A 12,018-nucleotide genomic window follows, 5' to 3' on the forward strand; every position below is an offset into this window, starting at 1 on the left:
TATAGTTTATGGAAATCAGCCAATTAAACACGTTGCTTAAAATGGTGTTGCAGTGACTTCTGAGACAAGCCTGGACCGTCTTAGGAAGCCCTTTTTTCTTCAGCTGCTTGCTTCTGGGCATGGCATCTTTTGATGCCCCAAGTCGGACAGGGAAGGCAGTCACTCAATGCCCTGTCGCCCCTCCTAATCTGACTGATGAATCAGCGTGGCACGAGGCTCAGAGCTACCCAAACCTGTTCACTTTCCAAAGAGCCAGCTGTCCTCCGTCCAGTACCATTGTGTCCTAGCCTGTCTGTATTCATTAGTAGTAAAACTCTATATGTGGAATAAATTTTTATACCCAAAAACAAAACAACAAAAAAAACATTTCCATTAAAAAATAAACACACTTGTTTGAATCACACTGAATATATATAATCCCATGAATTCATTATGATATTCAAGAGGGGGATGGAGGAGGTAGAGAGAGAGAAAGCAAGACAAAAGACTTCATTGGACATCACTGGAAGTAACAAGGACACGATCTCCTTACTTTGAACATTGACAAGTAAAGGGAAAGTATACAATAAACACTGGACTGTGCACCACGAGGTTCAAGCCTGCCAACCCTTGCACAGAAGATGAGGTTCTCTGCTCCTGCAAAGATTTCAAGCCTCAGAAGCCCTATAACAGGGTAGCTATGAGTCAGAACTGATTCAAAGGCACTTAACAACAACAACAATTAAGCATGTGAAGGAGCCCTGGTAGAGCAGTGGGTTAGGTGTTGGATGCTAATTTTGAGGTCAGTGGTTCAAACTCACCAGCTGCTCTGAGGGAGAAAGATACTGTAGATCCTGTAAAGATCTACAATCTCAGAAATCCCGCACAGGGTCACTACGAGGTAGACTTGACTCAGTGGCAGTGGGTTTGGTGTGGGTTTGGTATATTAAGCCTTGAAAGGAGCCCTAGTGGTGGGGTGTGGCACTGTGGGTTAATGTGTCAGACTGCAAAGCCGTTTGAACTGCAAGGTCGGTGGTTCAAGCTCACCAGCTGCTCCTAGGAAACTCTATACAGGGCCGCTATGGGTCAGAACTGACTCGATGGCACTGGTGTGGTGGCTTAGTGCTCAGCTGGGGGCAGTCTGCATCTATAAAGATTGTTGTTGTTGTTAAGTGCCATCGAGTCTGTTCCGACCCATAGCAACCCTGTACAGGGTTTCCAAGGGTGTAAATCCTTATGGGAGTAGAAAGCCTCATCTGGTAGTTTCGAACCGCTGACCTTAAGGTTCGCAGCCCGATTCGTAACCACTACGCTACCAGAGCTCCTTACAGCCTTAAAATTCCTATGGGGCAGTTCTATCTGTCCTGCAGTGTTTCTGTGAATTAGAATGGACTCGACGGTGTGGGGTTTTATTAAGCAAGCATTCATCCTGCCTTGCCTATATGAACTGCATTTTAGGGCCACCAAATAGTTCTAGTTGGTGAGAATAAGTTCTTTAAGGAAGAATTATTACTAATGAATGTGGGAGGAATAACAGAATCAGAAAAACATTATTTTGGTGTGCTGCTGCAGGATAAACACTGGATCACTCATTCCAAGGTCAGCGGTTCAAACCCACCAGCCACTCCTCAGAAGCTCTATATAGGGTCACTATGAATCAGAACTGACTCAACAGTTAACAATAACCATGAAATACAGGAGCCTTGTTGTGGTGCTGTGCGTTAAGCACTGGACTGATAACTGCAAGGTTGGTGGTTCAAATCCACCAGTTGCTGCTCAGGAAACCTTATACAGGATTGTTATGCGTCAGAACCAACTCAAAGGCATTTAGTAACAACAAATGAAATACAATAATTAACTCAGGCTACAATCATCAATGGAGTCCTGGTGTGGCGCTGAGGGTTAATGCACTAGACTGCAAAGTCGGTTTGAACTGCAAGGTCAGTGGTTCAAGTTCACCAGTCGCTCCTTGGAAACCCTCTACAGGGTCGCTATGGGTCGGAACCAACTCGACAGCACTTAACAACAACATAATCATCAATGGATAAACTGCTAGATGAGAGTCTGTTGGGGAAATGTACAATTAGGCAGACACCACATGTGCCCACGAATCAATCTTAGTATCCTTGAGAGTGGGACCACCAAGCATAAGTGCCTTTAGGTGTAACACCCTAGCAAGAGCACAGGGGCCCCCAAATTGCATTTCTAACTATCTTCCAAGAAATGCCAATGTTGCTGGACCTCAGATTATGTTTTGAGTAAGGACATTTTAAGATACTTTGACAAAAGAAACAAAAACAGGGAGAAAATAAATGCAGTGAATGTGGCAACATCTTCAAAATTGCTTAATGCATGCATGCCAAAAAGAAAGTCAGACCTAAACTTAAGGATGCTTTAGAACCAACTTCCACTTGTCAGGAAATTTAGGGGAATAGAGAAGTAAATCACACCATGAGAAAATCTTGAATGTAGGTATTCTCCAAGTGACCAAACTCTGCCATAAAGACACAACAAAAAGAAAAATAGGGCAGGGTCCAGTCTAGACTAAGAGATATAGCAACCAAATGTAATGCTTGTGATATGATTAAACCAATTGTTTAAAAAGACATTTGCAACAGACAGACGTGAATATGGGTGGTACAAATGGTTAGAATGTTCAGCTAATAATCAAAAGGTTGGAGGTTTGAGTCCACCCAGAGGCCTTGGAAAAAAGGGCTGGCAACTGCTCTGGAAAATCCTATGTAGCACAGTTCAACTCTGACACACGAGGGGTCAGAATCCACTCGAGGGCAACTATTTTGTTTTCATTATGAGGATAACAAAGAATTATTACTAATTGTGTTAAGTGATAAGGCTATTGTGGCTAAGTAAGAAAACATCCATGCACTTGAGAAATGCATACTGAAGGATTTGGAAGTAAAATGAGATGACGCTTGCGATTTGCTTTAAAGCAATGTGTCAATGTGCAAATGAATCCCTTGAGGATCTTGTTAAAACACAGGTTCTGATTCATTAGGTTAGGGAGCAAGGCCGGAGATACAGCTCTACCTCCAAGACTGCTTGCTGGTCGTCAGACCACATTTGGAGCTGCAAGTCTTTGAAACACATTGGCAAAGGATCCCCACTGAATAGTTTTCATCTTGTCTAGATGGTTCTGGTTAAAAGAGATGGGGATAAGATTCTTATGATTCAATAGTGAGTAATAGTTATCATGACTAATTGTGACTGTCACAATTATAAAGTTAGCAGTTTTATAACAAAAACCAGGGAGTAGTTAATTTTTTTTTTCTTAAGGTTTTTATTGTGGATTGAGTTAAAGTTTACAGGGCAGATCATCAGTTTTACATTCAACAAATCATACACCTTGTTTCATTACAATGATTATAATCCCCTCCATGTACCATCAGTTAACAGTGATTCTCTCTATTCACTTTAGCTCTATTTTTTTAAAAAACAAAACACTCAGGCACATATAATAATTTACACCTCCAAAGGGCACCTTCTGTAAATCTGCCTCCTGGCCACCAGCTCTTAGACCCTATCTTCCCATGAATCTAGAGTCCTCAGCCGCTCCCCCTCTCCATGTCCCCATCTCTGCCTCCATCTCTGGCATCGCTGCTTCTGTGGATAAGGTCCTGCATTCTGCTTGTGCGCTTCTCCCTTGATGATCCTAGGGTCCTCTGTTTCTGGAGTATAAGATTAAGGCTTTCTACTCCCGTAAAGATTTACACCCTCGGAAACCCTGTACAGGGTCGCTATGGGTCGGACCCGACTCGATGGCACTTAACAACAACAACAACTGTTTTTGTTACAAAACTTCTTCTACCTTTATAGAATCTCCAGTGAGTAGTATCCAATCTGTCTAGGCGGGGCTGATGAAAGAAAATGCGGATAAGTCTCTTGTGATATAGTAGTGAATGATTGTTATCAGGACTGGTTGTGAGGGTTGTAAATGTAATGGTAGATGTTTTGTAGCAAGGAGGGGAGTGAGTGATTAACTTTGCAGTCTAGGAGCGGAGGTCCCTGGGACCATGAAGGTAGAAGAGCTGAGAGCGGGACCCTACCCAGAGAAGCAGTGATTGATGCCTGAGATGGAGGCAGAGACAATGACATGGAGAAATAGGGCAGCTGGGGACTTTAGACCAAGAGAGGGAGAGGGGCTGTGTGCTGATGACCCAGAGGGTGGGGGTGAGCAGGGAGCAGTGGGGGGCAGGCTTGTAGGATATACCCTTTGGTTGGTTGATGATGCATGGAGGGAATTGTAACCATGGCAATGAAATGTAAAACTAATGTTCTCCCATGTAAACTATCACATAATTCACAATAAAACATTTTAAAAACAAGCAAAAAACTTCTACCTTTACAATTGTGACAATCGCAATTGTCATGATAACAATTATTCACTATTGAATCATATGAATCTTATCCCCATCTCTTTTCACCAGACCCATCTAGAAAAGATGAAATCTATTCAGTGGAGACTCTTTCTTCCCACACACACTCTTAATTAAACTCCCCCTTGAAACCTTATAAGCCAGTCACTTCGTGCCTTTATCGCCCCCTCATTTTAGGTAGCCAATGTCTAAGTTGCCTGTCCCTATCTACCCTGTGTACAGAGGGGATAGCATTGATACTTGATGTGAAGAGAGAGTAGTTGATTTTACAGTCCAGAAACAAAGGACCCTAGGACCACCAAGGGAGAAGAGCACAAGCGGAATGAGAGACCTTATCCAGAGAAGTAGCGACAACAGAGATAGAGGCAGAGAGGAGGACATGGAGAGAAGGAGCAGCTGAGGACTCTAGACTCATGGAAAGAGAGGGACTAAGAGCTGGCGGCCAGGAGGCAGACTTGCAAAAGGTGCCCTTTGGAGGTGTAAATTATTATATGTGCCTGAGTGTTTAAAAAAAAAAAAGCTAAAGTGAATAGAGAGAAATACTGTTAACTGATGGTACATGAAGGGGATTATAATCATTGTAATGAAACAAGGTATTTGATTTGTTGAATGTAAAACTGATGATGTGCCCTGTAAACTTTCACTCAATTCACAATAAAAACCTTAAAAAAAAAAAAAAATTGGCAAAGGAAAGAGGGAAAGCGAAATAAATGCAACATGTCTGACAAAATCTTGATAGCTTTGTAATCTGGGACGTGGGTTGATGATAGTTATTTTTCTTACTTTTGTACATGCTTTAAAGTTTGTTATTTAAAAAATGCCAAACCACCTCCCTTAAGGATCACAGAGAACTAACAGTGGCACTGAGCTCAGCATCTGTCTTTCGTCTCTGAATTCCCAGTCCTTCTCACATGGTTCGTTGGTTTTGCTTTTTTCATCCCTCTGCCGTGCCCAGAATGATTTGTGGTAACTCATAAAAGAAACTCAATACAGTAAGAGAAAACTCGCTTTACACTAATAGGTGGGCAAAAAGGGCAGAGCAAAATGATGCTGGTGGGGGTGGGAGGCCAGCAGCTGACCTGTCCATCAGGGTGTGCTATCACTTTCTCTGATGGGTTCCTGTTGGGATCTCAACAGTAGGCACTTCACAGAAGTGTGTGTTGGATAAAAGATCAGATATCGCCTTCACCAGTACTGGCTGCTGCCAAGTCGATTCATGACGACCCCATGTGTGACAGAGTAGAGCTGTGCTCCATAGGGTTTTGTTTTTGTTTTAATGTTTTATTGTGAATTATGTCATAGTTTGCATGGGGGAACATTGGTTTTACATTCATCCGATCGTATATCGTTTCATTGCCATGGTTACAATCCCCTCCATGCATCATCAACCAAACAAACGGTATACGCTGCAAGCCTGCCCCTCGGTCATCAGCACACAGCCCCTCTCCCTCTCTGTGTCTAAAGTCCCCAGCTGTTCCATCTCTCCATGTCATCATATCTGCCTCCATCTCAGGCATCACTGCTTCTCTGGATAGGGTCCCGTCCATAGGGTTTTAAATAGTTGTTTTTCTCGAAGTAGATTGCCAGATCTTTCTTCTGAGATGTCTCTGGGTGGACTCAAACCTTCAACCATTTGGTTAGTAGCCAAGCACATTAACTGTTTGCATCACCTGTACCACAGTGTCCACAAAACTAAAGAAAAAAAACCAAACGATTCTTGTTATTTAAATTAAAAAAAAAAAAAAATTCTGAAGGCCCTCTTAGTAAGAACATTATGAATGAACAAACCCACACCTCAAGTTTCTGGGAACTGTTATTCATGTCTTCCCACCAGAATGCCAAAGACCCCGTTTTGAGGGTCATGGATCGGTTTGAGAATCTGATGTAAGAATGGGCACCTTCTGCAATCCTCAAATGCACATGTGTACAAAACTCTGCCCTGTCTTCGGACATCCTATGACTCTCTCCTCCTCACCATTTACCTTTTGGGCAAGGCCTTCCTGAATCCTGGGGGAACATTTCTCTCCACGCCCTCTGGGTACTCTATAGCCGCCCCCCCCCCCAGCCTTGACTGTACCATCTATCACAGTAGAAAATGACCTTGCTCAGATCCTTGTTTATTTCTTGTCCATGATGGCGAGACATCCTTCTCCACCGTGTACCCTAAGGCCTGAAACTGAGGCCTACACTCAGTGGTTGAGTGAGTGGGGTTCACAGGCTCCCCAAATTCTACCCCTGGGGCCTCAAGAATTAGAGATGAAGACCCTAAGTCAGGAAGAGGGTTGCTGACTGTCCTCCATGAAAGGAGAGCTCACACACAGGATGGCCATGACCAGCAGGGAGTATAGCTCAGGCTCCAGGCTGGTCCCTATGTTTCTTGGTCAGCCAGGCTGGGCCAAGAGTAACCAGCAAAATTATGCTAAAACAAATAGAAAAGAACTAAAAATGGGAGCTATCAGCTTATTCCAAGAGGTGACTAAAAAGCTTTCTTTTCTTTCTTTTTTCCATCCGTGCCATTGAAAGATGTGATTTGAACCCCTGGGAAGAGCCCAGTCTCCCCCTGAGCCCCTACGGCACTGCCCCACCCAGCCCAACGTATGCTCTGCCAGGTAAGCTCTGGAACTGGTTCAAGCTCCTATGCACCTACTCGCTGAACATCACCTGCTCCTTCCCACTGCCAGACCGTTTGTACGTGCTGTTCCCTCTGCCTCTTGCGCCTTTCTCACAGTTCTCTCCAGCTCTGTCTACACAGCCCTGCCATGTGCTCCCTGCCTCAAGAGCCCCTGTGAATTCTTGGGCAGTGACTGGCACTGACTAAATCTTGCCTGGGCCAGACAGATCTGTGATGAAGTCTGTCTCCCCCGGATTGTAATCTGATCTGAATCATCCATAACACCTCCTAACCACAAGCCCAATTCAGCACAGAGAAGGTCCGGAAGAGGGGCCCTGGAAATGGTAGAGGGGCCAGAAGCGCCTGTGCCTCACCCCTCAACCCCATTTCTACTTTGTTCACCAGAAAGATCTTGGAAAGCACAGAGTAGAGACCATCACAGTTCTCCAATGGGGTATCTGCTATCTTCAAGGCACCACGCTGGATGCCAGGATCCAGAAAAGTAGAGTGATGACTCGTGGGCCGACATTCAGTTGACCTTTTGTGTCTGGGGCCCACCTGGTCCTAAAGCATTTGGGGACAGCTGAAGGCATTGAGGGGGCTGGTGAACAAAGGCAGCAGCGTTCCAAATGGCCTCCAGAAACTAGGTCCCCTTCCTGCTTAGCAGTGCTGGGCTGGCAACTCGGATCGGGGTCAGAGCTCTGGTTTAGAAAACTAGTAACTGGGTCAGTCAGTGAGGTTCCTGTGCTCAGGGGTAGAGGAGCGTAAGATCGTGGGGACGGGCCATCTTCAACTAGCTGGTGCCTGGGGCAGTCAGACATGGCTCAGCTTCTTGATTCCCTCCAGACTGCTGATCATTTTTTTTGCATGGGATGTCCCTACGCCAAGTAACACCTTTCCTTCACCCTCTTCCCATGGAGACTCTGACACTGCTTTGCACTGGGCCCAAAGGGAAACAGTCCTGAGTTCAGATCCTCACTTTGCCACGGAGTGACTGAAGGACCTGGGCCTGCCACTTCCCGTTTCTCCATCTGCAAGATGAAGATCTGCAGATCACATGGGGCCGTGCTTGGCGTTGGAGGCTTAGTATGAGAATGCTAATGTTGTTGTTAAGTGTTGTTGAGTTGGTTCCCACTCATAGTGACCTTGTCTAGGGTTTCCAGTTGGTGGGTTTGAACCACTGACTTTGCAGTTAGCAGTCCAGTACTAATCCTACAGTGCTATACCCGGACTCCAATATTAACATTGTTGTTGTTAAGTGCCGTTGAGTCGGTTCCGACCCATAGCGACCCTGTACAGGGTTTCCGAGGGTGTAAATCTTTACGGGAGTAGAAAGCCTAGGGTTCAAATCACCAGCGCAGACCTGCCATGTTCTCTGACTGCCTTGCCTTCCCTCTCAAGCACCCCCCCACCATAAGCCGTCAGATGAGAGCTCAGCCAAACCAGTGTCTATCACCACACTACCCACAGGACTGCCTTCCCCAAGCTGAGTCAGACTGAGACACCCCTCCATCCTGTCAGCCACCACTGCCTGCCCCAACCCTGTCCCCCACTGCACTGAGCACTATCAACAGTCTTACAGCACAACAGCCACCACCATTTCCACTTTAGGAAACAGAGGTACAGCGGACACGGCCTACCCAAAGTTACACAAGCCAGCTGTACAAATGGGACAAAACCCAGGTGTTCTGACGCGTTGCCCAATGCCCAGAAAGGCCTTGTGGGAGGATTGTGCCTCGACCCCCAGCAGAGCATCTGTCCAGTGAAGCCGTGTCCCCAGCCCACCTACCTCGGTCTTTTCACCACTCAGCATCATCTGCCCCAAACCTTACAGCCACCTTGGCTCCCTCCCTCCCCCTTCATTGGTCACCTAATGGCAACAATGGCCAACAGGTCTTGAACACAGACTGTGGATTGTCTTATCTTCCTCCTATAAATTTCTTGGGTGTCTCCTCCTCTCCATGCCCTCCTGCCCCAACATCCCTAGACCATGGCAGCAGCTACCTCAACTGCCTCCCCTTCTCCCAGACTCCCCTCCCACCTAACACACATGTCTATCACCACTCTGCTTAGAATCCTCTGTGGCTTTCCATTGCCCTTGGGGTGAAGTCCATCTTCCCTCTGAACCCTCCATATTCCCACATCTTCTCTACATACACCCTATGAGACAGCCTTCCAGAGGTCGGAGGTATTGGGTTCCATTATGCCCCCCCAAACACTGCACATCTCTGACAGTCCACTTCTGCTTGGGTTACTCCTCTGCCTAGAAAACCCTCTCACCAGCCGTTGTTATAAGACCTACAGGCATCCTTGATGGGCTGGGGCTAGAGGGACTATTGTTATGTATGTGTGTAGCCTGCTTTCTCATTACACAGGAACCCCCAGGACAGGGACAGTGCCACCCTAAGCTCTGCCCACATCATCAACACCCAGCATGTTCAGCTAGTGGGAAGGGGCCAGGCAACATCCAAGCAGCCAGCCTTCTGCTCCCACTCAAACCTCCCCGTCCATCTTCCTAAAACAGATTCCTCACACCCCCAGGGCTGACCATATGGTTTTCTTTGCATAGAAAGTCACTCGCTCCAGCTGTCTGTAAGGACCTCTGGTAGTGTACTGGTTACGAGTCAGGCTGCTAACCTCAAGGTCAGCAGTTCAAAACTACCATTTATTCCACGGGAGAAAGATGAGGCTTTCTGCTCCTATAAAGATTTATAGCCTCGGAAACCCTGTACAGGGTCATTGAGTTGGAACTGACTCCATGGCACGCCACCACTACCACTAGCTGTCGGTACTTGCTAAAGGCCTCTTCTGTCCTTGAAGGTCAAGGTCCAAACTGGTGTCCTAGGGCAGGTCTGGGTCTTCGGCCCTCCGGTTCTCCCAGCAGGCCCTGCAGCCCACAGCCTGAGTTGGTCAGAGGTCAGCAGAGCTCCTTCTTCCCCACTGGGTAAAGTTGTAGTTCAGAGGCTCCTGAGAGACAAGTTCACTCTGGAGGCTGCATTGGAGCCAACCATGGAGCACCAACAGTGTCTGGAGAGAGTGCGGTTTGTGCTGAAGAACTCAGCATTAGTATCCACCATGGGCCAAGGTCATCCAAGAGGCAGGCCAACAGCACAGTTCCTTCTTCACACAATGAGGAATGTAGACTCAACCTCTGAGACCCAGACAAGAGAAGTGAGCTGTTGTGGTCAGTGTGAGTCAGAGGTGAGGACTGATGTGGGGGTGGGGGTGGGGGGTGGACTGTTGGGCTGCAGGGTGTGATGGATCTGTGTGGTGGGGGACATGTGGTCAGTTCTGGGTCTCCACTGGGGGAGATGTGGTCAGCTCTGGGCCTCCATGTTGACTATCTGCCCTAGACTCATCTAAACTTCTCTTAGGAGAGTGATGCTGCCTCGTGTCCTCTCACAGATAACAAGTGGAGCTCACCACACTGGATGTCCTGGGAAGGGTGGAAACAGTGCTGGAGTCTCTGTAGCTCCGGAGGCCCACTCAGGCACGAGATTCAGGCTACTGGGCCAGGAGGCACTCTGAGGGTTTCTACCTTCACCAGTACCTCCTCCAGATGGTCTCCAGGACTGGTTCATCCCTAAGTCTCAAGACCCACAGCTAGAAGCAGGACTGTCACAGCTTCATTTCTCCCATCCAGGTGGAGTGACCTGGGTGCAAGTCTGGGGAGTCAGTGCAGACGCTGCAGAGAGGGTTTGATGGGTGTCACCAGCTGGAAAAGGGGCTGGGTGATACTGACGGGTTGTTCTAGCGGCTGCAGAAGCCAGAGGAGCAGGAGTCCCGAGACTACCAGAGCTGGGAAGCCTCGGTTTGAACTCCAGCTCTACTAGTGCTTGCTTGAAACCTTGGAAACCTAGTCACCTCCTCTGCCCTGGGAGCATGTGAACCAGGTGAGGAGGGACTAAAGTTGAGACCCTCTTCACAGTCTACATGTCCCTGAAAATAAATGAAGAAAAGGAAGTTCAGCAGTTTTTAGTTTTCCTTGATTACTGTATTCATGTTTTTGAAATAGCAAAGATTTGTCCAAAATGCACGCTTTGCTGGAGTCCTACACCTTTTGACCTGCCTCTTGAGTGACCTCGCCCTATGGTGGATGCTAACGCTGAGCCTCCTCCCAGAGTGCTCTCCCCAGACAGGTACTCCATGGTTGGCCCCAATCCAGTCTCCACAACGAACTTGTCTCCCAGGAGCCGCTGAACTATGCATACCTGCCTGTCAACAACTTCACTCTCCTGTCAAGCTTCAGGCCAGAGCAGGAGTCCTCAGGAAGCCTTCGTAGATCATGAGGCAAGCCCACCCTAGACTCAGTCTTGATCTGGTCCTCTCTTGGGGCTCACTGACCATGCTCAGTCTCATCTCCGGGCCTCATGGGCAGGTGCAGGCTCATGACCTGCTTGCCTAAGTAACTTCCATGAGCAGCCTAAAGCCCAGAATAGGACCCCCAGACGGTGAGAGGAGGAAGTGCCTCCTCCCACCCACCTGCACACCAGTTCTCAGTGGCTCTGATATCAGAACAGGAAGCAGGCTGCCCCCAAGCTCACCAACTACCATACACATACGGACCCCAGCCTCTTGCTAGCACATTCCCACCCTCCTAAATTGACCCGTGGCAGTAATAGGGCGCTCTGCTGGGCAGGGCAGGGCATCATCAGAGTACCTGCTCTGAGAACAAACTCAGTAAACACCTGATGTACCCTGAGTGGGAGCTATGCGGGGGAAGGCCTGGTGTGGGGGTGCTGGCTGCAGGAACAGGGTGGCAGCACCCTGGATGCTGAGGTCACAGGCTGTCAGCACAAACACAGAGAGCCTCAGTGGCCCTTCCCAGTAAGCCTGGAGAGCTGACCCCAAGCTTGCCATTTTGCCCCTTTTGGTTCCTGACTCACACACACTTTTGCCAACCTTTGGCTCTGAGTGCACCCCATGAGACAGAGAGACAGACAGATGAACAGCTGGAGCTGAGGGTGCAGCTGCTCCTTTGGGGAATGAGGCTCACTTACTGGTTATGTAGAGCAGAGCGTGGAAGAGCCACAT

General features: G+C 47.7%; 1 protein-coding gene across 1 annotated transcript in view; it reads right to left on the reverse strand.

Annotated features, from left to right (window-relative positions):
• The window catches only part of ITGAE (integrin, alpha E (antigen CD103, human mucosal lymphocyte antigen 1; alpha polypeptide)), a 96,670-nt gene extending 84,652 nt beyond the window's left edge, over positions 1-12,018 (reverse strand). The window contains exons 1-2 of the mRNA XM_006863472.1: positions 11,985-12,018; positions 11,682-11,771 (exon numbers count right to left, since the gene is read on the reverse strand). Of these exons, the coding sequence (XP_006863534.1) occupies positions 11,682-11,771; positions 11,985-12,018 (124 nt within the window). The remainder of the gene's footprint in view (positions 1-11,681; positions 11,772-11,984) is intronic.

This window comes from Chrysochloris asiatica, unplaced genomic scaffold (genome assembly GCF_000296735.1).
Source record: "Chrysochloris asiatica unplaced genomic scaffold, ChrAsi1.0 scaffold00054, whole genome shotgun sequence".
Taxonomy (NCBI): Eukaryota; Metazoa; Chordata; class Mammalia; order Afrosoricida; family Chrysochloridae; genus Chrysochloris; species Chrysochloris asiatica.